Source organism: Peromyscus maniculatus, chromosome 8 (assembly GCF_049852395.1).
Source record: "Peromyscus maniculatus bairdii isolate BWxNUB_F1_BW_parent chromosome 8, HU_Pman_BW_mat_3.1, whole genome shotgun sequence".
Lineage (NCBI taxonomy): Eukaryota > Metazoa > Chordata > Mammalia > Rodentia > Cricetidae > Peromyscus > Peromyscus maniculatus.
The window spans coordinates 1,470,288-1,496,559 of NC_134859.1; the positions used below are offsets into that span (position 1 = coordinate 1,470,288).

The 26,272-nt window shown below is 43.4% G+C and overlaps 1 protein-coding gene across 5 annotated transcripts in view; it reads right to left on the bottom strand.

Annotated features, from left to right (window-relative positions):
- The window catches only part of Bfar (bifunctional apoptosis regulator), a 37,654-nt gene that overhangs the window by 2,247 nt on the left and 9,135 nt on the right, over positions 1-26,272 (bottom strand). For all 5 annotated transcript variants that reach the window (XR_013053141.1, XR_013053142.1, XM_006983886.4 and 2 more), the window contains exons 2-7: positions 14,568-14,904; positions 10,926-11,130; positions 9,958-10,127; positions 6,687-6,831; positions 4,129-4,302; positions 1,478-1,680 (exon numbers count right to left, since the gene is read on the bottom strand). Coding sequence is in view for 3 of the 5 variants with exons in the window: in XM_006983886.4 (XP_006983948.1) it covers positions 1,478-1,680; positions 4,129-4,302; positions 6,687-6,831; positions 9,958-10,127; positions 10,926-11,130; positions 14,568-14,830 (1,160 nt within the window). In the remaining 2 variants the exon portion in view is untranslated. The remainder of the gene's footprint in view (positions 1-1,477; positions 1,681-4,128; positions 4,303-6,686; positions 6,832-9,957; positions 10,128-10,925; positions 11,131-14,567; positions 14,905-26,272) is intronic.

Here is a 26,272-nt window from a genome sequence, read left to right on the forward strand (position 1 = left end):
CAGGAAGTATAGGTGGGACTAACAGAGAGGAGAAAAGAAAGAACAGGAAGGTAGAAGGAGTCACTGCCAGTCGCCGCCAGGACAAGCAGCATGTGAAGACGCCGGTAAGCCACGAGCCATGTGGCAAGGTATAGATTTATGGAAATGGATTAATTTAAGATATAAGAACAGTTAGCAAGAAGCCTGCCACGGCCATACAGTTTGTAAGCAATATAAGTCTCTGTGTTTACTTGGTTGGGTCTGAGTGGCTGTGGGACTGGTGGGTGACAAAGATTTGTCCTGACTGTGGGCAAGGCAGGAAAACTCTAGCTACAGTTTTTTTTTTTTTTTTAATTGGTTTTTCAAGACAGGGTTTCTATAGCTTTGGAGCCTGTCCTGGACTAGCTCTGTAGACCAGGCTGGCCTTGAACTCACAGAGATCTGCCTGCCTCTGCCTCCCGAGTACTGGGATTACAGACGTGTGCTACCACTGCCGGACTAGTTTTTAGGTTTTTATTTTTATGTATTTATCTCTTTATTCTGAGACAGGATCCTGCTTTGTAGCTCTGTCTAGCCTGGAACTCACTATGTAGACCAAGGTCCCAAAGATCTGTCTGCCTGTTTCCCAAGGGCTGGGATTAAAGGCATGTGCCACCACGCTGGACTTCCCCAGGTTGATTTAGTCATGGTGTTTTATCACAGCAATAGAAACCTAACTTAGACAGACTCTAACAAAACCAGACCACCACACACAGTGCAGTCTGCCTCCTGGACACAGCAACTACCTTTCCTTCCTTCCTTCCTTCCTTCCTTCCTTCCTTCCTTCCTTCCTTCCTTCCTTCCTTCCTCCCTCCCTCCCTCCCTCCCTCCCTCCCTCCCTCCCTCCCTCCCTCCCTCCCTCCCTCCCTTTCTTTCTTTCTCTCACCCATCTATTTATTTATTTATTATGTATACAGTGTTCTGCCTGCATGTATGCTAGATCTCATTATGGATGGTTGTGAGCCACCACGTGGTTGCTGGGAATTGAACTCAGGACCTCTGGAAGAACAGCTAGTGCTCTTAAACGCTGAGCCATCTCTCCAGCCCCGACAGAACTTTCTTATTTGCTGATTAAGCAGTATTTGTCAGACCAGAGCCTGAGGAGTCTAGGCAGAATATTTTTAAAGACTTATTTTTATTTATTTATTTTAATTATGTGTATATGTATGAATGAGTTCATGCATGGGTTTCTGCACATGAATGCAGTGCCCTCAGAGACCAGAAGAAGATGTCAGATTCCTGGGGCTGGAGTTACAAGCTTTTGTAGGCTGCCTGATGTGGGTGCTGGGGATTGAACTTCAGTCCTCTACAAGAGCAGCCCTTGCTCTGGACTGCCGAGCCCCCTCCCTCTCTCCAGCACAGAATCACCGCAGCCTGAAGGATACTGTCAAGGACTTCCTCTCTGGTGTTCTTTACTACCCCTTGTTGCTCCAACCATCAACCACAGAAAGGCACTTACTTCAGCTCACTTCTCGACCAGATCTTCCAAAAAGAGAACAACTCCAGAACAGAGAGCAGCATGGCATTGACGATAAGGAAGCGTGATGTCCAGTAGTGGACCTCCAGCCAGTCCCAGGCAAACTCTGCAATCAGCTGGTACGGGAGAAAGGAGTACTTGACAAGGAATTCTCTCCACTGCCTCCATGTGGGCTCCCTCAGGTCCTTCAAGAATCACACACACAGTCCCAATCACAGGACCGACTTACACAAGTGATGTTGACATTGTATGCACATACGCACACGCCCCTTTAACAATCTATATATTTTTTCCAGACAGCATCTTTTTATATAGCTCTAGATGGCCTTGAACTCACATTTTCCCTGCCTCAGTTCAGAGTTCTAGGATTAAAAGCACGTGGATGGCTTAAAATAGAATATTAATGTATCAATCTCCCTTGTAATAATTCATCTTAAAATAGATAAGGATGGGGCTAGAAAACGGCTTAATGGTTAAGCACGAGGGCCAGAGTTTGGATCTTCCTATATTCATGACACTTTTTGAAAAAAGACAGACTATAATAATTAATCCAACAGTAGCAAAGCAAAGGACATTATTCTCAAATGACCAAGTAGAATCAGAGAAGCCGTCCCAGTAAAATGAGTCCCACAGGAGTTGGGCGATGACACATGACATGGCAGAAACAATTGGTGGATGCGAGTCGTTATACCCTGGACCACGGCTTACTACTGTGAGGCCTTCAGAGAAGATCCAAACCCTACTTTGTAGTAGGCTAATTACTACCCTTTAGTGGTCCTGCCAAATTTGAAAGCCCATACATCTAATCTCTTAGGATGTTCTGGACCTACAATAACTTCTTTTGCAACAGAAGCAATTCTTTAAAAAAAAAAAATTTCAAGATTAAAAGGGCCATCACTCTGGCTGGATAGTGCAGAAAACAAAGCTGGTTTCCAGGAGAGGGCCAGTCTTTCTTTTCTTCTTCAGGGAACTCTCCCTGCAAAATTACACAAAGGCTGGTGTACTCTCCGTATGACACTGAGGTATGGTAGAATTACTGTAGCTACAGTTTTCTCTCCAGGACCCGCCAAGCCCGGCAGCCCAACAGCCCACTTATAAAATAATCACTCAGAGGCTTATATTATTTAAACTGTTTGGCCTAATGGCTCAGGCTTCTTGCTATCTAGTTCTTCTATCTTAAATTAACCCATTTCTATTAATCTATACTTTGCCATGTGGCTCATGGCTTACCAGTACCTTACATCTTCCTTGTTATGGCAGCAGCTGGCAGTGTCTCTCTGCCTCAGCATTCCACTTCCCAGAATTCTCTTCTCTGCTTGTCCCGCCTATACTTCCTGCCTGGCTACTGGCCAATGAGCATTTTATTTATACAGAGCGATATCCACAGCACTTCCCCTTTTCTTTTCTGTTTTTTTTTTAAAAGGAAGGTTTTAACTTTCATATAGTAAAATTACATATAACAAAACAGTTATCTAGCAAGAATTACAGTTATGATCTCTAGTCTAGTTATAATATCTAGCCTATTTGTATTTGGTAAAATTAAAGAAGATAGCCTATCTATATTTGTGAGTCTAAGGTTTCATATCTAACTTATCTTTTATCATAACTGAGGAAATAACAATCTAGTCTTCAACTACATCAAAGGCCCCAGAAGGATATAATATTATGTGAGAACTGGAAGAAGGACACAAACAACTTTTGGGAGTCTTGCAGGGTGGAAAGAGACAGCTGGCAGCCTGAACAGTCATTTAATGTTTCTTTGTAAGTAGGGGCATCTGTCCTCAGCCCACAGGCTTAGAGTCTCTCAGTCTTTTCTCTCTGTGTCCTGTAGAATGTCTGGCAGTTTCCTCTGTGAAGCAGGAACCTTAAGGACCATTTCGCCAAGCAAAGTTCAGTGGTCACCTTCCTATGGGTCCTGCATGTCCAGTTGATTAAGCAGTCCAGGCAAGAACAGTTTCTTGCCCAAATGGCTATTTTTGCCAAGAAGATAAACTCTATATAGAGTGTCTTCAATGCCCATCCTCCTCTCTGAAGCTGCCAGGATCAGACATGTCTCATTGTCCAGAAAGTCTAAATTTTTAAAACATTTTAAATGCCATATTCTGTGGGTCTTTGAAGTATTTGAAGATTATCTACCATCTGAAATATATCTATATATACCTAGAAAACTTAACTAACATGCTACAAGTTTGACTATCATAGATGACTAATTATTAATCTGTTTTTCTAAATTATCCATTACAATCTAAATGAGTTACATAAACATAATACCTTAAATGAGAATAGAAATATATACAGTATAACAAAATTAACTTTAAATTTGTATCAATAAACTAAAATCCATAGCAATGTATAACATTTTTAAGCAAATTGTTCTTTAAAAGTAGGTTCAATAATCTACCCTTTTATCCTATCATATCTATATCATATCCCCTTTTTTCTTTAGAAAGAGATTGTATTCTTTTTTTTTTCCTGGAGCTGAGGACTGAACCCAGGGCCTTCAAGCACTCTACCACTGAGCTAAATCCCCAACCCCCGAGATTGTATTCATAATCAACCTGATTTAAATAAAAATATTGTTTTTTTTTCTGTCCCATACCAAATTACCTTTTCCAGGAACTCTGTAGACCTACCAGAAGCTTGGTGAGGATGTCCTCCCCAGAGCTGTCTTCCTGCAGAGGGCAGATGGTATGGATGAAGGGTAGGAAGGAGTCTGTGTAGTCAAACAGGTACAGGTACAGCAAGCCAAGCCTTGGGGAGCTCTTGAGGGCGTACAGTAAGAACAGGGACCTGCCTGGGTTGACAGCCTGCAGAGGACAAGACAGACAGGACCACCTACACTCCTTCAAAGTCCCATGACTTTTGCCGCCAATCTTTTGTGTAATATAGAGCCCATTTGTTGGGGTATACTGTACAAATTTCCAAGTGAGTAACTCCATACATACCCATTCTTCAAAAATTAGGATAAATTAAAAAAAAAAAAACTTATGATTTTTTTTTTTTTTTTTTTTTTTTGGTTTTTCAAGACAAGGTTTCTCTGGGTAGTTCTGCACCTTTCCTGGAACTCACTCTATAGCCCTGAACTCACAGAGATCTGCCTGGCTCTGCCTCCCAAGTGCTGAGATTAAAGGCGTGTGCCACCACCACTTAACTTGGGATAAATTTTAAGAAAGGTTAATTTTAGGAGTCAAGCACGATGCTGGCCAATGTGGCACATGCCTTAAATCCCAGCACCTAGGAGGCAGAGGCAGGCGGATCTCTGTGAGGTTGAAGCCAGCCTGGTCTACAGAGTGAGTGAGTAGGACACCCAGGGCTACAACGGTGAGACCCTATCTCAAACAAACAAGAGTCAAGCCTGGGGATGAAGGCTTGTAATCCTAGCAACTGGGAGCCCAAAGCAGGAGGATGGCAAGTTCTAGTCATGTCTAGACAACAGTGAGATTTTGCCTCAAAAAAAGATTTCTATCTGTTTGCCTATCTCTTGATAGAGCAACCGACCAACCAACCAACCAACCAACCAATCATCCATCCATGTGCTGGGTATTGAACAAAGGCTCCTTGTGCAGGTATGCTAAGATCTACCACTAAGCTACCCCTGTGATCTCCTCATTAACACATTCCCTTTTTCAGTGGATGTTTGTATGTCTGTGTCTGTTATTTAACTTTGCTGATGATGGGCACAAATTTCTTTCTCTGTGTGTGTGTGTTTGTGGTTTATGTGCTCATATTTGTGAAGATGTTCTCCCCTGTGTGCAGAGGTCAAAGGTCAACAGTGGTGACCTCTTCTATTTCTTATTTTTGTTACATTTTCTCACTGAACCTAAACCCTACCAATTTGACTAGGCTGGCTGGCCAACAAGACTTTGGGATCCACCTGTTTCCGATCCATTAGAACTAGGGTTACACACATAGGCCACCATGCCTTGCTTCACCATGGATGCTGGGAATCTGAACTCAGCTCATGCTTGCACAAAAAGCACGTTACCCATTGAGCCATCTCCCCAGACCCTTAGATTGTTTTTTGTTGTTGTTGTTGTTTGTTTGGCTGGTTTTGGTTTTTTGATAGTTTTTTTCTGACTATCCTGTAGCTCCCTCTGCAGACCTGGATGGTCTCAATTCAGAGATCCACCTGTGTCTGTCTCCCAAGTGCTGGGATTAAAGGCATGTACCACCACCTGGCTCCCTTAGGTTGTTTTTAATGTACTGCTATGACCAATTACATTAAATATATTTTTTTCCCATTCAGACTTGGTGGTGCATGTCTGTAATCCTAGCACTGAGGAATCTGAGGCAGGAGAACAGTGAGTTCTAGGTCAATTTGGACTACAAAGACAGACTGTGTCTAAGAAACAAAACAACACCCCACCCCCAAAGCCAGTGCAGTTTACATTGGGATGTTATTAACAAACGATCTACTAAAAAGGCTCAATTCAGGAGCTACAAACATGAGTGGGCTCTTTCACTTTATATCAAGAATGGATAAAAGCCACTTGACTGTTCCATTTTTACCTCTTAAACTACAAGCATTTCCCACTGTATGTGTAAGCATTATATGGTTTTATCTTTCTTCACAATGTCTCTTTCAATATGCATGTTTGAATATTCCAGATACTTGTTCTTTAGTGCAGTATACATTACATTCTGTCTATGAAGAAGAATCAAATGATACAGTCATTTGAAATCAAGTTATCAAATATAGTAAGATGAAGCTGTGTATTATTTGTGACTTAATAATTCCACTCCTCTACATATACTGCAATAATCACCTGTGTATATGAGCTCAAGAATGATGAGAATGTCCAAAGCAACACTGTTAGTGACAGTGAAAACAGAAAAGTTGCTACTGTCCACCAACAGGAAAATCCATAATTGTCACATACATGTCCAGTGAAAGATTAAAGAGAAACAGAATGAACTGGAGCCCCAGAGAGAAGCAGCTATTTGCAGAAGACTATGCATGCTTCTTGCATATTGCCTGTGAAACACTGAATCCTGTGAACAGAGGCCTGAGAGGATTGTGCAGCCTCCACGGCAGGAACATAGTGCCTCTGGAGAGGGGTAGGACTTGTGGCTTCAAGGTCCACAATGCTTTCTTTCTTAAGTTATATAATGAGCAGGAAGATAATTGCTAGTGGTTTTCTAGCCCCCCCCCCTTTTTTTTCATTTAAAAAACAAACAAATGAGAATTTACCTTGTACTCCCAGAGATTCTGGGGTGGCTTCACACCCAGAGTTCTCACCCGCTCTAGCTCCATGAGGATGACTCTTCGGTGGCTCCTGTTTTCTATGGTGTATGGTGCCCTGGAAAATTCTTCCTCTGTCAAAGTTAAAAGCAACCTGGAGTGGGGAGGGGTAAAGATGACTTCTGAGATTATACACAAGATGCCTACCTTAAACACTGAGTTCTGCCCTACTGTGCAAATATGTAGGCTTGGAAAGGCAGGATGTTAAATGCAGGCAGCTGTCCTGATGACTGCCAAGAGCAGTTTGCTTACTACCAGCCAATTACCATAGGAAATATTTCCACACACTATTGTCATTATCTATTTAACATCATGCCCATTTTGTGGATCAGAAACTGGCTTCAGAAATAAAGTGACTTGCCTTAGGCACATCAGGGTGTTTATTCTTAAACCTCCAATCTGTCAACTACAGATTCCTGTTGTCATATATTACTTTATTTTTAAAAGGGTATGTGTAGGAGAAAACCAGAAGGAAATCCAACTTATTACATTAAGAGTGGTTGTTTTAGCTGGGTTCAATAATGCGTATCTGTAATACTAGCGACTTGGAAGGCTGACACAACAGAATGGTTAAGTCTGATGCCAACCTGGGCAACATACCGAGATCTCAATCTCAAAAAACAGTGTATTGGGATACTGATTCAACTTAATGAAAGTTCTAAATCCCTTACTTATTTTCCTCATCAATAAACAATTATCTAGGGACTAGCAAGATAGCTGAGCAGTTAAGAGCCCTGGCTGGTCTTCCAGAGGACCTAGGTTCTGATATGGTGGCTCATGACTATATGTAAGGGGATCTGAAGACCATCTTCTGGCCTCCGAAGGTGCCAGGCATAACCATGGTGCGTAGACAAAAATGGAGGTAAAAACCACATACACATAAAAATAAATAAATTTAAAAGTCACTATCTAAAAAAGTAAATAAAATGAGAAAACAAAACAAAATGTAAAAAGAAAACAAACAAAACCCCAATAATCTATCTCTACAATGACTCAGTGTTAAACCATCCTCGTATGATGGGATAAAGTTCAGCAATAGAGAATTTGACACCGGTTCCTTCCTGCATAAACACAGAACAGCCACGGCTGCGGAGGGCTTCAATGGCAGAGAGGAGTTGGCTGTTCAAAGCCCTGTGTGACCCCCAGCAGGACACCCCACCAAGGAAATACAGTCAGAATTGGAAAGATGTCTAATAAGTTGTTTTTTTGAGATAGGGTATGATGTATATCAGTTTGACCTTGATCTCTGACCCTCCTACCAAACCTCCTACCTCCAAGTGCTGAGATGACAACTATGTACCACCATGCTCAGTTATGTCTATTATGATATTAACAGCAATATTCTGTGAAGAGTGGCAACATAAACACATTGTACTTTTGAGGTCACAATGTCTTACATTATATTTTTAATGTAATATTACTTTCATAATGAGGGGGTAACACAGAAGTTAAAATGTCACTGATATAAAATGGTTCAGCCCCTGTGGAAAACAGTTCAACAATGTCTCTGAAAAGTAAACAGATTGACCCTATGATGCAGCCATTCTTCTCCAAGAGAGTTCCCAGAACACACAAAACTTTGTGCATGAATGACCTTAGCAGCACTCAAATGGAATCAACTCAAATGCTCATCAAGTGAAGAACTCACAATCTGGTCTATCCATACAAGGGAGTTTTAAAGACACAGAATAAAGCACAGATGCATGCTTTTTCTCACGTGTGAACCCTGAAATTATGCCGAGTGAAAAACACAAAAGGGTTACATATTGTATGATTACATTAATATGCAAAAACCATAGTCAAATATATTTCTGGATAAAGATAAATGGTATCTGCTGAGGGAGAAGGGAGTGAGGATGGACCAGGAAAGGGAAGAGTTTTCTTTTGGGAGTCAAGAAATTGTTCTGAAGGTAGACTGATTGTACATATCTGTGAAGACATTACAAACCCATGTTTACTGTGGAATATTCAGACATGTTACATCTGTTTATGTGTGGAACATTTGTTTTTTTTTTTCCATTAACAAATTATTTTATAGATCAGTACTTTCAAATATTAAAGGTCAGATGATTTTACGACATGAAAATTGCCATAGAACATAAACATATAGTTACCAAAAGGCTATAGGCCCATACAATTTACAGGCATCACAATAAGGAAAATCAAACCAGTCGTTGACAGACATAAAATGCAAAGCTCAGTAAGAATTGCCATGGAAATATATTTGGCAAATATGTTTGTTTTATTTAAGACAGGGTCTTGCTCAGCATAGGCAAGTCTCTAACTACAGTCTTCGGGCCTTCCTTAGCCTTCTAAGTGCTGGAATTAGATGCATACACAGCAACAACTGGCTCAGCAGAGGCTTCTGTGTGACCCTGTGCCTGGAATGTAATAGATGTCTCCAGGACGAAGATAGCACAGCACCTGCCCTGTGGACTCCATTCCACATGGGAAGATGGCTGCAAGAACAAATATTTCCATTAGGAGAATAAAGTTAGCTATGAAGTAGTAGATTTCATAATGACGTTTAATGATGCAAAGGTGTGCTGCATTCTTTCACGTTGCATTTGTTTAACTCTGTGAAGCTGTATTACTTTGCCTGTCTAAAATACCTGATTGGTCTAATAAAGAGCTGAACAGCCAATAGGAAAGCAGGTGAAAGGACAGGTGGGGCTGGCAGGCAGAGAGAATAGGAAGAGAGATCTAGGAGCAAAAGGAGAAGGAGGAGGACCCCAGGGGCCAGCCACCCGGCTACACAGCAAGCCACAGAATAAGAAGTAAAGAAAGGTATAGAGAAAGATAAAAGCCTAGAGACAAAAGGCAGATGGGATAATTTAAAAAAAGCAGGCTAGAAACAAGTCAAGCTTAGGCCCGGCATTCATAAAAAAGAATAAGACTCCATGTGAATTGGGAGCTGGGTGGCAGGACTCCAAAAGAGCCAAAGAGTTAAAAAAAAAAAAAAAAATTCCAACAACACGTTTCTACACTTCTACAAGGATTTGTGACAGGTAGAATGTATCTCAATAAAGTCATCTACAAACATGGCTGTATGCCAGAGGGTTTTGTTTTTGATGGCATTTCTTTATGTAGCCCTGGCTAGACTAGAACTTACTAGGTAGACCAGGCTGGCCTCAAACTGACAGAGATCCCAACTACCTCTGGGATTAAAGGTATGCAACACCATGCCTGGCCTGGTGTGGAAGATTTTTTTTTTTCTCACCTTCCATTTACTCTTTCAGATAAGAACCTTTCTCTGTACAGAGAAGCCCAGGGGCCCAGCTGTTCTAACCAGAGGACAACTTCTTCTGCTGTCCATTTGGCCACAGCCTTGTGCACCAGGAGGCCATGCTCAGAATCTCTGCTGCGCCAGTGATACACAAGCAGGATGACCTGAAAGGAGACCAGCTGTCAGAAGTGGAAAAGTCAGTTTCTGAGGATATGAATGTGGGGCAGGGCATGGAAGGGGCTGAATCTGAGAATAGAGGAAAACAGGGAACCTCTGCCCTAGTGAAGTGAGGACACAATGTCTTCAGACTCATTTCTGCTCATGGCTGGCAGAGAGATCTGGAAAGGGTAGCCAGCAGACAGCTGAGGAACAGCTGCATCCCTGACCCCTCCAACTCACATGCCTTTCCTATGGGGAAAACTTTAAGAGTTCAACAAGTCTTTGCACTGGCCGTGCCGTAAGTCCTCTTAAGAGTCTAGCATGGGGCTGGAGAGATGGCTCAGAGGTTAAGAACACTGCTTGCTCTTGCAAAGATCTTAAGTTCAATTCCCAGCAACCACATGGTGGCTCACAACCATCTGTTATGAGATCTGGTGCCTTCTTCTGGCCTGCAGGGATATGTGCAGACAGAACACTCTTTACATAATAAATAAATTCTTAAAAAAAAAGAGTCTAGCATCAGTGTAGATATGGTTTCTCAGTCTTGTTCTGCCCCTTTCCTCAGTTCTAAAATAGGGTTCATCATGATGCCACTCACTGCACAGGTCAGGAGGATTGAACAGGACAGAGCTAACACTTACCAATGGCACCGACTACTGTAATGGTCTCTGTTACCAACATACAATACAATTTTAATGAGTTACACATGGTCACACCATCAACTGTTTTAAGTGATGTTAGAGGAACTGACTTCTGGGCTACCTGTGGGTGGCACAGGGTGCAGATTAAACAGCCAAACTTACTGCTACACCAGTTAAAGCTGTGAGTACGCCGGAGAAGAATCCCCCTCCTCTCTGCTGATTCACTCGCCCTGTGCTGGGAGTTAAGGGGCTTTGATCATTCCCATATTTTTGAAAGGCTGCAAGACTTTGGACTATGTCATTATTCTGTTGAATGTCTTCAATTCGCATTCTAATGGCATCAGGAAATAACTTTTCAATGGCATCCCTGTGGAGAAGAGAAATCATAGGACAGAGTTTGACAAAACATAGCATTCAGAGACCACACCCACCAATACAAACATTTCATAATCCACATAGGTGCCTAGGAGAGCAGCAAAGAGTTCTGCTTCATGATAAAAGCATAAACGTAAGAACAATCTTAATGTCCACCATTAAGAAAACAGCTACATGAAATATTTGCATCAGATTTGTTTTTTCTGGAAGTACTGGCATTTGAACCCAAGGCCTCATATATGGTAGCAACATGCGCTAACACTAAGCTACAGCCCCGCCCCTGAAGTTTGCCACACTCGTATTGCCAGGTGTGGTGTACATACCTTTAATCCCAGCACTCCAGGGACAGAACTCTGAGTTCCACGCTAGCCTAGTCTACATAGAAAGTTACAGGATAGCCTGGTGACACAGTGAGACTGACTTAAAAAAAATTACTTCCAATGATTATGTGCATATGTTTTCGATGTGTGTTTGAGTGTAGCAATGCATGTGTGGAGGTTAGATAACAGCTTTCAGGAGTTCCATCATTGAACTCTGGTCATCATGCTTGAGTGGCAAGTACTATTACCTGCTGAGCCTAAAATACAATACTGCCTCCCCCCCCCCCCAGACAGGGTTTCTCTGTGTAGCTTTGGAGAATGTCCTGGAACTAGCTCTATAGACCAGGCTGACCTTGAACTCACAGAAATCGGCCTGGCTCTGCCTCCCGAGTACTGGGATTAAAGGCGTGTGCCAACACCACCTGGCCAACAATACTGAATTTTTACAGTGGAATACTATATATTTTTATAAATGTACCTACCTACTGGGCCACTGTGTGTCAAGTTAGATAATCTAGGATGCACATAATGCTGGATGACAACAGTATATTGCAGTGCCATGCTGATAATATAACACTAATGTAAAAAATACTAGCATTTTTCTGTCAGCACATATATTAAAAAGTATTTGTCTTTATTTTTTTATTTTTTGAAATAGGGTCTCATGTAGCCCAGGCTGGCCTTAAATTCCCCATATAGCGGAGGATGACTAAACTCCTGAATCCCCTTCCTGTACCAACATTCTCTACTTCAAAAGGCATTGTTTTGTTTTACAAATTTACTTATTTCGTGTTCAGGTGTGTGCCTGAGTACATATATGGAAGGCAGAAGGAGTCACTGCCAGTCGCCGCCAGGACAAGCAGCATGTGAAGATGCCGGTAAACCACAAGCCATGTGGCAAGGTATAGATTTATGGAAATGGATTAATTTAAGCTATAAGAACAGTTAGCAAGAAGCCTGTCACGGCCATACAGTTTGTAAGCAATATAAGTCTCTGTGTTTACTTGGTTGGGTCTGAGTGGCTGTGGGATTGGCGGGTGACAGAAATTTGTCCTGACTGTGGGCAAGGTAGAAAAACTCTAGCTACAATGGGCACCATCCCTAGAGGTGGGAACTGAACCAGGTCCTCTGCAGAAGCAGTCGGTGATAGCTCCTGAGTTCTTTCTCTAGCCTCTTCAAAAGTGTTAAAAATCTGGCATGGGTGGTGTGGCACATGCCTTTACCCTCTCCACTCAGGAGTCATAAATCGGTGGATCTCTGTGAGTTTGAGGCCAGTCTAGTGTACAAAGTGAATTCCAGGACAGATAGGACTGTTAGACAGAGAACCCCGGTTTTGAAAAAAAAAAGTTTTATAAATCTGAATGAAGTTACAATTAAGTCTCTGAAATTACTCTGCAGAAAAAGGAAAGAATTCTGAGGTGAGGGAGGAGAGGTCTTTAGCTTGATTACTAATTTTGAATCTTTGTAAAATAATATAAACAATAATCTAGACATGGCTGTTAACACTTGCAGCCCCAGCATTCAGGAGGCCAAGTAGGGCCGGTTACCATGGTTTTGAGGCCAGCTTGGGCTACAGAGTGAGTTCCAGGACAGGATCCAAAGCTACACAGAGAAACCCCATCTTGAAAAAACAAAAACAAAAAAACAAAAAAAAAACAAAAAAGTTTATAGAAATGGAAAATGAAGTCAGTTGGAAACAGTATTCTATTCTTTGACAGAAGAAAATCTAGTTTCTTTTTAATTAAATTTTTTTTGAGAATTTCATATATGAATGCTGAATTTACACCATTTGCACCTTTCCGTCTTCTCCAATTCCTCCCCTTAAAATTAATGACTTCTGCCAGGGAAGTGGTGGCGCACGCCTTTAATCCCAGCACTCATGAGTCAGAGGCAGGTGGATCTCTGTGAGTTCAAGGCCAGCCTGGTTTACAAAATGAGTTCCAGAACAGCCAAGGCTGTTACACAGAGGAACCCTGTCTTAAAACAAGCAAACAAACACAATTAATGACTTCTTTATTAATGTTTTATATATAAAACCCAATGAGTCCATTTAGTGTTGTTCAAGTATACATGTGTTGAAGGCTGACCATTGGGAAAAGGATGACTGATCAGTGAGCTTGCCCCTGGAGAACACTGATTCCTTCCTCTCAGCAGCCACTGATTGCCAGTAGCTCTTGATCTAGGGGTAAGACTTGAGAAATTTCCCCAACCACACTGGCATGTCAACTGTCAAGTGGTGGTGTGCTTGCTTAGTCAGGTCTGGCTTAGGCAGAAAGTTTTCAGATTTCATGGCTGTAGCTCCTTTGTCATGTCTCAAAGACACTAACTCACACCAAGTATCCTGGCCCTCCAATCTTTCCATGATTTTCCCTGAGCCTTAGGTGTAGGGTTGGGTTACAATCAACTGGAGCTGAGTGCCACAGTCACTGATTCTCCGCTAAGTCTAGCAGCTTTGGACTTCAGCAGCAGCATCTGTCTGCTATAAGAAGCTTCCCTGATGAGGAAAGTGCTGACTTACCAGGTTGGTCTGCTGTATGAGCTCTGAGAGCCAAACTACCTATCAGGGAATTTAGGGCTCTTTCTAAAAATATTTTTATTACATTTATTTCTTTTGTGTGTGTTTATGAATGTGTTGACTTTAGGGAAACCTTCCCATTTTTCTCTCCATGGCACATGCTGGAGGTTGGAGGACAATTTCCACCATGTGGATCCAAGAGATTAAACTTGAGTTGTCAGAACTGGCAGTTAAATGTCTTTTACTCATGGAGTCATCTTGCTGGCCCCCAGAGGGCTCTTTTCATTTTCAATTACATAAAATCAGGGAGCCCTCCTTCCAAGTAAGACTAATCTTTAGGCAAAGTAAAGCCAACAGTTATGGCCAATGCTGGGTTAATGGTCTCTACCGATCTGAGAAAGGCTGGGCTTGTTGCTAAAGCAACAGCAGAAACAGAGGCGCTGGCATGGGGCACATGGAGCACATGAGAAAAGGAGTCTGGTTTTTTGGTTCCCAGCTCCTAGAATGATCTGCCCTGAGCCTGCTCCTTTTCAAACTGCAGTTCCCACAGAGAAACCATACAGCACATCCATGCTGCCAATCACCCAATGTTACCTGAGGAGAATGTTGACCTTGGGGAAACCTTCCCATTTTTCTCTGCATTCTGGACACTCTGTCTTCTTTGAAGACATCCACCATAAAGCTAGGCAGTGCCGGCAGAAGCTATGGCCACAGTTCAAGGTGGTGGGGTTAACCAGGGTGTCATAACAGCAATGGCAGGAAAATTCACTAACAGAAATCTGAGGGCCGGTGCTTTTGACGGGACTCTCTTCCTCCAGCCCTGTCGTGTTCAGGTCATTTTTCTGAGGCTCTTCCATCTCTCAGTAAATTCTGGGATCCACACACATAGAAACTTTCAGAATCAGGACACTGCTATAATGCATCATAAAGTCTAAAGGAGAAAGCAATAAAACAGGATGAATAGTAGCCGAGTAAGATGCTGCCATTCTATTCAAGTCCCCCTCCAACCCCTGTATCTATGGGGGGTGGATGAGGAGGGAGTCATACAGCCCAGGCTGGCTTCAAAACTCCTCCTGCTTCAAGCTAAGATGCTGAAAGAGAGGCATGCATCCCCACACCTGGTTTCTGTGATACTAGGACTGAACCCAGGGCTTCACACATGCTAGACAGAAACGCTACCGACTGAGCTTCATCTCCAGCCGCTAGAGTTCTAAGCTTTATTCAGTGAATCTGTTTGTGTGGTGCTGGGGTTAAAGCTCAGGGCCTAAGGTATTCTAGGGAAGTGTTTTTTACCACTGAGCTATATCCCCAGCCCTAGAGTTCTGATGTTTAATGTGACAAATTTAATTAATACGATTTTATATTCTATAAACCATTGGCAGCCAGGCGGTAGTGGCACACGCCTTTAATCCCAGCATTTGGGAGGCAGAGGCAGGTGGATCTCCGTGAGTTCGAGGACAGCCTGGTCTACAGGGTGAGATCCAGGATAGACTCCAAAGCTACAGAGAAACCCTGTCTTGAAAAACAAAAATACAAAAAACAAAAAAAACACCAGCAACAGATATGCATCATACACACCACATTTTGAAGACTGAACACAGTGGTTCATACCCATAATCTTAGCACTTGAGAAGTGGAGGCAGAAGGATCAACAGTTCAGGATCCTCCTCAGCAAAATATAGAATTCAAGATACCCTGTTTCAAAAAAGAGAACCAGCCGGGCTGTGGTGGCGCACGCCTTTAATCCCAGCACTCGGGAGGCAGAGCCAGGTGGATCTCTGTGAGTTCGAGGCCAGCCTGGGCTACCAAGTGAGTTCCAGGAAAGGCGCAAGGCTACACAGAGAAACCCTGTCTCAAAAAAACCAAAAAAAAAAAAAAAAAAAAAAAACCATTCCATTTGTCTATGAACATTTGCCTTTCCCTGGTTAACTGTTACTTCATAAGGGCTTTCCTGGAGTACCCCAAGAAAGTTAGCATGTTCTTGCTCTCGTGTACCCTGTGCCAGGCCAGCTCCCCTATCACCCTTTCCCCAAAACAACCTCAACATGCAGGCTGTGCTTTCCGGACTGGGTCAGCCTGGTACCACAGAAACATACTAAAGATTCTTTTTTTTTGAGACAGGGTCTTGCTAGGTACACTGGCTGTCCTGGAACTCAGAGTAACTCTGTGTAACTCAGAGACCATCCTGATTCCCAAGTGCTAAGATTAAAGGTGTGTGCTACCACTCCCAGCTCAAAGACTCATTCTATCTGGGTCAGGGGATTTTTTTTTTTTTTTCTTAATGGCAGAGGTCTCTGGTAGCCCAAACTGGCCTCAAACTTGCTATGTAGCTAAGAATGACCTTGAATTCCTGATCTTCCCACCTTATGCTGGGTTTATTCTGAGAAACCCCAGGGGCTTCCAAAACCAGTGCTTGGAGCATGCTAGTCAGTGAACACATGATGCCATCTCTACCTTCAGGGTCCTTTCAACAACGGACAGCAGGACAGTGGCAAAGCCTTGGAGTTAAGACTCAAAAATGCCTCACTCCTTAGCACAGACTGTGGGCACATTATGGAGGCTCCTCCAGCTCTGCCTCAACTATGAGAGGTAGAAAGAGCAGAAATCAGAAGGCCAGGGGAAAGGAACAGCTCCCAGGAGGTGTGGTGGGAAGCCACTGAAGAAATGTTCATTCAAAGCCCAGTGTAGAGCTCATGGCTGTGATCCCAGTGCTCAGGAGGCAGAGGTAGTACTGTGAGCTAATTCCCAGCTACAGAGTGAATCCCAGGTCAGCCTAGCCTATGAAGTATGGCTGTCTCAAAACAAAAGCCACAGCACTCCATTCCCCAAAGGACGGAGGCAAAGGACACACACTATCTCTGGTGTTTTGGTAAGTTTCTCAGTCTTGCTGTTGCTGCCCACACTGGTCACAAAGACAAGGGCTTATGCACTACATTTGGAGACACCATGTTAACAGACAGCATGTCTCAGGAGTTGAGGAGGGTCATGGGAGTTAATCTGAACTAGCCTGAGAGCATATGGAGACCGTGACACAACAAATAAAAACTGACCATGGTAGCTCATACCTGTAATTCCAACACCAAGGAGGCTGACACAGGAGAACTGACTCCAGTATGAGATCAGCTGTGAGGGCTAAAATTGAATTACTGTACTATGCTTAAGAGATCTACAAAACAAAAATGCCCCTAACCTGTAAGCTCCACTTGCCCAAGGACAGATAACTTCCTGGAATGCTGAGGGCTGTTGTTCATGTAAGATAACAAGTTCAGCATTTTCACTTCTGTAAACAAGGTTGGTTACTGTTAGGATTCTGCCACTCCAGCTATATGACCGCACATGCGCAGTTCAGGAGCTAAGCAAGGAGTCTTACATCTTACGTCATCAGTGCACTGCATGATTGTGCAAATGCACAGTGCGGTCACACAATCAGTGCATGCGTGGTGTAGCTCCGTGAGCCCACCCGCGCATGTACAGGGGAATCCTTAAAAAGCCAGGCACAGACTCCTCCACTCTCTTCTGCTCCCCACCCCCCAACATGTCTCTGCCCCAGGCCTGGCCATGCTCTCTTCTGTTGCCCCTAATAAAGCTCTGATACTGGGTTTTGTCATGCCTCTGACCTTTCCTCACACACTGCTAACAGCACCGCTTATTATTTAAAACCAACAGCTGCTCCCACTGAACAGAATGTGCTTGATCACATGTAGGCGGGATACATACACAGGCAGTCCATCAGGATGTATGCTAGCCCCTGAATGGACAAAGGCAGGAAGTGCATAACCTTGTGGGTTTTGCCTGTGTAAGCACCATAAGCAGTCGTTCCCTGAATCCTGGGTATGGACCTGGCCAGTATTTAATAAAGCTCGATTCAAATTTGGCTAAAAAATTATGGTAGTGGTCTTATTCTCACCCAATGTGATTAACACAGCCTGGGCCACATAGTGAGTACCAGGCCAGACACAGCAAAAGCTGTACTCCAAAAAAAAAAAAAAAATGAACATGAAAATAAAACAAAAAATGAAACCGGGTGGTGGTGGCGGCGGCGGCGCACCCTTTAATCCCAGCACTTGGGAGGCAGAGCCAGGTGGATTTCTATGAGTTTGAGGCCAGCCTGGGATACAGAGTGAGTTCCAGGAAAGGCACAAAGCTACCCAGAGAAACCTTGTCTCGAAAAACCAAAAAAAAAGAAAAAAGAAAAAGAAAATGAACCCAGGCCCCAGTGTGCAGCTCAGCTTCCTCAGTGTGACAGGCTCAGAGCTAATGTTTACTCCGTGACACTGGCAGAATCAAATGTTAATGCAAGTGCAGTGTCAAGTACAAAGCCTAGCATGTAAGTACAACATTAGCATTTTTGTTTTGGCTTTGCACTCCTGAGGATGCTGGGCCTTGTCCACACTAGGCAAGTGTTCTAGCACTGAGCTGCATTCTCAGCCCAGCACACCACTACTCACTGAGCATCAGCTAGAGCCAGGTCCTTAGATAATGACCATCACACATCAGATTCAGAGCCAGGAGAGTAACGGCCTTCTAAGTGAGAGCTAGGCCTGCCTCAGGCACTGTTTTGTGTTTTTGCCAAAATCAGTAAGTGACAGGGCTGTGATCTGATATGGTGTCTCCAGTGACAGGTTAAGGAGACTTGAAGATGGCGAGAGAGCACAAAAAGGTTTCCGGTACAATGAGCTCAGTGAAGCTGAGTTCTAGATGACAAATCTCTCTGTGAATGAGGGACGGGCAGGACTGAGAGAATAATTATGAACAAGTTATAAAGATGTCTTGATCCCGTTGCTCTGTTAAAACACCATAACCAAGGTAGCTCACAGAAGGGGTTTTTTTTGGCTTACACTTCCAGAGGGATAAGAGTCCATCATGGCAGGGAAGTATGACAAGCAGCAGGCGTGGCTGGACCAGGATGTTGACAGCTCTTAAACCACAAGCACAGAGCACAGAGCTAACTAGAAATGATGCTCATCTTTAAAGACTCCAAGCCTACCCCTTTCTACACTTTCTATACTTTCTATAGCAAAGCCACACCTCTTAAGCCTACTCAAACAGCTCTCTCTACTAACTAAGGACCAATTCAAATGTCCAAGACTATGGGAGACATTTACCATTCAAACCACCACACAAGGTATTAATGCCTGGGTCTAAGGAGGCAGAAAACAAAATGCGGGGACTAGGGATTAATTAGCCTTGTGGAGCAATGAAGAAAATATATAATGTTAAGAAAATAAATTAAGGGTTGGAGAGATGGCTCAGTGGTTAAGAGCACTGGCTGCTCTTCTAGAGGTCCTGAGTTCAACTCCTAGCACCTACATGGTAGCTCACAACCACCTGTAATGGGATCTGATGCCCTCTTTTGGAGGGCACATGCAGGTAGAGCACTCATACATAAAATACATAAATACACCTTAAAAAAAAATTAAACATTAAGGGGAAAGGGAGATGGCTTGATCATTAAAGTGTTTGCGATGTTAGCATGAACACCTGAGTTTGAAGCCTTAACATCCATGGAAATTTGGGTACAGTGGAATGTAAGTTCGTAATCCCACCACCAGGGAACCAAAGACAGGGAAAACCTGGGGCTCACAGCCTAGCTGAACTGATTTCCAGGTAAGTCCCTGTGTCAAAAAAATTAGGTGGTCACCTTGAATTCAGCACATGGGAGGCAGAGGCAGGCAGGTATCTGTGAGTTCCTGGCCTGCTAGGGCTATACAGCATTGAGCTATACAGTCTTGGGGGCTGGTGGGGTAGAGAGCATTAGGGCAGACCACTCAACACTGACTTCATTATATGAGCATGGCGGGGAGGGGGTGCTGCCCAACGTGCACATTCCAAAAAGGTGCTTGTGTGGGCTGAGTAAGAATGGCCCCATGTTGGACAGTGGTGGCACACATCTTGAATCCCAGCGCTCTGGGGCAGAGGCATGTAAATCTCTGAGTTCGAGGCCAGCTTGGTCCAGGAGAGCCAGGGCTACTTAAACTCCCAGAAAATAGATAGATAGATAGATAGATAGATAGATAGATAGATAGATAGATAGATAGATAGATAGATAGATAGATAGATAAAGGCAGGCCCCTATAGGTTCATATATTTGAATGCTTAGTCACCAGGGAGTGGCACTATTTCAAAGGAATAGGAATTAGGAGGTGTGGCCTTGTTGGAAGAAGTGTCTCTCTCAAGGTCAGTTTCAAGGTTTCAAAAGTTCCTGACAGGAACAGGCTCTCTCTCTGCTCACTCATCAGGATGTAGTTCTCAACTACTACAACAGTACCTGCCTGCATGCTACCATGTTCCCCATCATGGTGATAATGGACTAAACCTCTGAAACTGTAAGCAAGCCCCAAATTAAATGCTTTCTTTCATTAAAGTTGCCATGGTCATGGTGTCTCTTCAGAGCAATAGAACACTGAGTAAGACGGTGGTAGGAAAGACTAAGGCGGTCTTAGGAAAAAATAATTGAAATTTAGAAAAGTTGGCTTTATGGTAATGACAAGACTCCCAAGATAATCTGTATGTAGCAGCAACTGGAGACAGAAATTGTAACTGGCAATGAGAAGGAGGCTAAGAGCACAGACTTCAGAGCCATTTGCAAAGAAATTAATGCATATTGAAATTAATTTCTAAAAAACAGCCTACTAGTTTGCTGGGCCAGCAAAATGGCTCAGTGGCTAAAGGTGATTGCTGCCAAGCCTGACACTTTGAGTTTGATCTGTGAGAGAGAACCAATTCCCCTAAATTGTCTTCTGACCTCTACTCACAATCTGTGGCACAGGGAATTCCCTTTTCCTCATATAATAAACATAATAAAAATTAAATTAAAGGGGTTGGAGAGCTGGCTCAGTGGTTGGGAGCACTGACTTCTCTTCCAGAGAACCTGGGTTCAATTCCCAGCATCCACCTGACAGCTCACAGCTGTCTGTAACTCTAGTTCCAGGGGACCCGATACCCTTACACAGACATTCATGCACGCAAAACACCAATGCACATGAAATAAAATAATTTTAAAAATTAAATTAAAAACTGGCTGGATGGTGGTGGGTGGCTCATGTCTTTAATCCCAGCAGAGGCAGAAGGGTCTCTGTGAGTTTCAGGCCAGCTTGCTCTACAGGGTGAGTTCCAGGCCAGCCAGGGCTACAAAGAGAAACCCTGTTTTGAAAAACCAAAAACAAGCAAACAAAACTGGCTTGCCCACTAGAACTCTTAAGATTTTTTTTCTCATGAGATCAAAGAAATCACAAGATTAAAGTTATATTGGTAAATCATATTACAGAAAGCTGGGCTCAGTAACTGTCTTGTAAAATTCATTCTAGAAAACAAGAAGCTTCAGGGGCCAGGTGCTCAAGAGGTGGGAACAGGCAGCTTTTTGTGCATTCAAGACCAGCCAGGTAACTGAGTTCCAGGCTAGCCAGAGCTACGCTACCCTGTCTGAAAACAATAGTGTAGGAACTGTAGCTCAGGCTGCCCCCAAACTGGCAGATATCCAATTGCCTCAGCCTCCTCAGTGCCAGGGTTACAGTTATGCACCACCATGCCTGGCTATTCTGAAGTTCTGTTAGGCTCATTTTAATTTAAATTCAAAATCTTTAAAGTAGTTGGGTACAGTGTGCATATCTGTAATTCAGCACCCAGAGGGAAAGGCAAGAGAATAAGTTCAAGGACAACCTAGGCCACATAGTAAGACCTTGCCACAGACAACCCACCTTGGAAACTACCAGAAAAAGTACATACAATGTGTCCCTCAGTTCAGGCTCTTCTCTGCTCCTCCTATCTGTATGAACTGGGGTTACTTCCATGGGCAAGGCAGCAGCGCTTGTAGAGGAAGATTGATAAAATCTAGTGACACTCAAGTTACAAGCTTCCATGCTATGGCTTTGGTGAACACACCCTGTGCACCTGAGAATGTTTACAGCTGTGTTCTGCAAATGTGGCCAGCTGGAGAGCAGGCATCACTGTCTGTGAGCTGCTTCTCAATGAAGCCTTAGAAGGCAGCTTGGGTGGGACAGTGGTGGTGCACACCTTTAATCACAGCACTTGGGAGGCAGAGGCAGTCAGATCTCTGAGTTCAAGGCCAGCCTGGTCTACAAAGTGAGTTCCAGGACAGCCAGGACTGTTTCACAGAGAAACTCTGTCTTAAAACACACACACACACACACACACACACACACACACACACACACACACACACACACACAAGACAGACAAATGGCATCTTGGCTACTTCCTCCTCCTCCACCTGTCTTTTCATCTCAAAGGCCATGAAGACTTGAGGGGACACGGGCAAGGCGGGGGTGGGGCACAGGGAAATCTTTCCACTTACACCTTCAGTGTCCTCCTGTTCACAGGACACAGATCAAACGACACCTACTTTAATCTGTAGTTTAATTACTTAGTTCAAAACTAATGGGAATGTTCACCTGGGTGTCAGAAAGTGCTGATCAGCAACTGAAACAGTTCATGACAGGCTGGCCCTTAGCAGTGCAGGGCACAGCAAAACTCTGGGAGCCCACAGTTATTAAACCATTCCAAAAGCTGGTGTTTCCAAATGAACAGCAGGGGCATCAACTGGAAGCCAGATCTGAATTCCACATCATGAACGTGTGCAGGGAATTGACACTTCCTGCATGGCAGCTTCTCCTCACATGTTACACTCTCCTACTTTGGGAGTTGGTTAGAATGGACCAGGAGGTCCTCACAATGACAAAGCATTATTGTCAAGTGGTATCTGTTCCCTGTCCTACACCAGTCTTTGTCGATAGCCATCAACCTGCTGAAGCAACATCTTGTCAGCAGCAGGCAGGCTTTCTTAGGCTGTCCTTTCTTCTCTGGCTCTTACTTTTTGTAAGACAGGATCTCAGTATACAGCTCCAACTGTTTTTATTTGCTTGAGACATGGTTGTCCTGGAATTCACAATGTAGACCAGGCTAGCCTAGAATTCATAGATTCACCTGCCTCTGCCTCTCAGTGCTGGGGTTAAAGGCCCAGCTCAAGGTCATTCTTAAGACACATTAAGTTCAAGACCATCCTGGGCTACATAATTCCCTGTCTCATACAAAGTCAATTTGACAACACTAAAATGAACCTGGTTCCACACACACAAAAAATAATCTAGATTTTTAGCTTACTTTTTAAAAAAGGTGCTGGGCAGTGGTGGTAGCGCATGCCTTTAGTCCTCGAGAAGCAGAGGCAGGTGGAACTCTGAGTTTGAGACCAGCCTGGTCTACAGAGCTAGTTCTAGGACAGCCAAGGCTACATAAAGAAGCCCAGTCTTGAAAAACGAAAACAAAACAAAACAAACAAAAAACTAGAAGATGTGAAGCTGGACAACAGAGTCTACTCCCATGATCTCCCCCTCATCAGTTGCCTAGGGCAGGTGAGCGAATTCCTTCCATTCAGTCCCCGGAGTTCTCAGCTTCTGCCCTTAATGCCTTGAGAGTTGAAAGCTGTGGGTATAGTTGCTTCTAAGCTAACTGGCCTTGAAATAGTCAACTCTGGGGACTCTGTTATTAAGTTTTTCCACCACGGTTTGCGATCAGGCTAGTTCTTTCACACATCTTTCTAGTTCCAGCTTCCATTTTGCTTTAGAGTGGAAAGCTATAGAAGTGGGTTTTGTATATCCTGTGTGAAACACTTGGGATAACCTGAGGACAGGAATCACAAAAGGGTTTAAGAGTAGCCGCTGATGAGTTGGGCCCTTTCAAAAGATCTGTCAACCACATTTTTTGTTTTGTGACAGGTCTCTTTCTGTAACCCAGGCTAGGCTTGAACTCACCAATTCTGGCTGCTGCTATTAGAGGTATACAACACCACGCCTATCTCAGTATAATTTTTTCCTGCATTTTCAAGCCAGTTAACTGGTGAAGTATAGCTGTCTGAAAATGTGTGAAAGAAAGGGGATGCTAGGATACATACAATTTTCCCAATGACCAAGGACTTGAGATGAATGAATCTGTCTATTCCTCTTGAAGTTGTTTGGTCTGGTCCTCACCTACTTATTTACTTGGAAGGCTACTTACCACCTCAGAGCTGTGGCACTGCTAGTATCTGTTTGCTTTGTCAGCTGCCCATATAGGAAAGTCATTACTACTTAAGTCAGTTAGCAATATTGTGACAGCCAAAGTTATGTTTTAGGTTGTATTACTGTGCCTAGGAGATGCATAAAACAAAAAAGCCTCTAACCTATAAACCCACTTGCCAGAGGACAGATACTTCCTGATCTACTAGAGGCTATTTAAGATAAAAAGGCAAATATTTTCACTCCTCTAAACAAGTTTGTTTGACTCAACTACATTGGATGTGCAAAGCCTTTGCAAACTGCAATTCATCACCATTTTCTGGCAACACCAGAATGGTCCTGGCCAGAGTTCATCATCCTGGCCATTACATTATTTAATTAAAGCTTCCTTCAAATTTGGCTCAAAATTATGGTAGTAGTCTTATCCTCACCCAATGGAATTAATCTCTCTCCAACCACCCATGCATCTCCCCTTCTTACTTGACTTGTGGTCATTAGCGGAGCTCTCATTTTATCTCCAGATCAGGGGCTCATCTCCTCCTCTGGCCTCACCCAATACCCTTTTAATTCTTTAAAAAGCTAGACAGAAAACAACTCTGTGGAGCTGGTTCTTTCTTTCACTTTACGTGGTTCTGAGGATTGAGCACAGGTTGCCAGGCCTGCTGGCCCAGCAATTTTACCAGCTGGGCTATCTTGCAGGCCCTGAAAACTGGACTTTGGTGGCTCTGCAACACCAGTCCCGGGAGGCTCTTTCCAGGCCATCCTTGTCTACAGATTGAGATCACTTAAGCCTGCCCCCACCTTCCCAAAATGAAAACTGGAGCTATCCTCAGTACTTCAGTGGTGTTTGCTTTAGGCATGTGTATGCTCGTTGACTGAAGCTCCTTTTCCTCAAGCATCTGAGGCTTTGTCCACTATTGTTATTATAAAGGCATTCCACCTGCACCTTGTTGCCAGTTCTGAGACCATCATGGTTGGCGGGTACTTCATCCTGTGGCTGTGCCTTCAGGTTATGGGTATGAAGGCAAGGAGATGGTGGTAAAACTGGCAGAGGAGGTAGCACAAATTCAATCTATGGTCAAGTGATTCCATTGCTTCTGGGTCCATGAACAGTGAGGAAGAACATCATATAAGGATTATGCTGAAGATTAAAATAGTTTGCTTTGTGTCATACAGGAGGCAGAGAGAATAAGCTCTTTGAGTGACAGCAACCCTCTTATCTCTGCCTTCCTAGTGGTGGATTACAGGCCCTGCCACCATGACCAATTTAGTGCAATAAATTTTAATGAGTTCATCAAGAAAGAAACCATTTAATCTAGGTTTAAAAATGCTTATGCCAAGCCTGGTGGTTCATGCCTTTAATCCTAGCACTAAGGAGGCAAAGGGAAATGAATCCAAATTTGAGGCCAGCATAATGAGTTCTAACTCAGACAGAATTACATAGTAAGACTTTATCTCAATCCCTAAGCCCCAAATACCTCCAATAACTGTGGTAGAATATTATTTTAAGGTGTCTTGCTTTTGTTTATGTTGCATTTTGTTTAACTCTGTGGAGCTGTTACTATGCCTGTGTAAACACCTGATGGTCTAATAAAGAACTGGCAAAGCAGAAGAAAAGATAGGCGGGGCTGGCAGGCAGAGAGTATAAATAGAAGGAGAAAACTGGGAGGAGAGATCGAAGATCTAGGAGCCAGAGAAGGAGGACACCCGGCAATATAGCAAGCCATGGAGTAAGAGTAAGACACAGAAGTAAGAGAAAGGGAAAAGCCCAGAGGCAAAAGGTAGATTGAAACAAGTTAAGAAAAGCTGGCAAGAAACTTAGCCAAGTGCCAGGCGTTGGTGGCACACACCTTTAATCCCAGCACTTGGGAGGCAGAGCCAGGCAGATCTCTGTGAGTTCAAGGTCAGCCTGATCTACAGAGTGAGTTCCAGGACAGGCTCCAAAGCTACACAGAGAAATCCTGTCTCAAAAAACCAAAAAAAGAAACTAAGCCAAGCAAAGGCTGGGCATTCATAAGTAATATCAGCCTCTGTGTATGATTTATTTGAGAGCTGGTTTAGCAGGCCCCCCAAAAAAGAGTAAGAAACAGACAACAAATAACAATATAGCAGCAGCAACAAAACAAAGAAAGAAGGGGCCAAGGCTAAATGCTTGCTGCATAAGCCTGAGAACCTAAGTTTGAGCTCTTAGAACTCATTTAAAATTAAATTAAAAAAAAAAAAAGTGGAGCCTATTTAAAATTCCAAAGCTGGGGAGGCAGAGACAAGTGGATTTCTAAAACTTGCTGG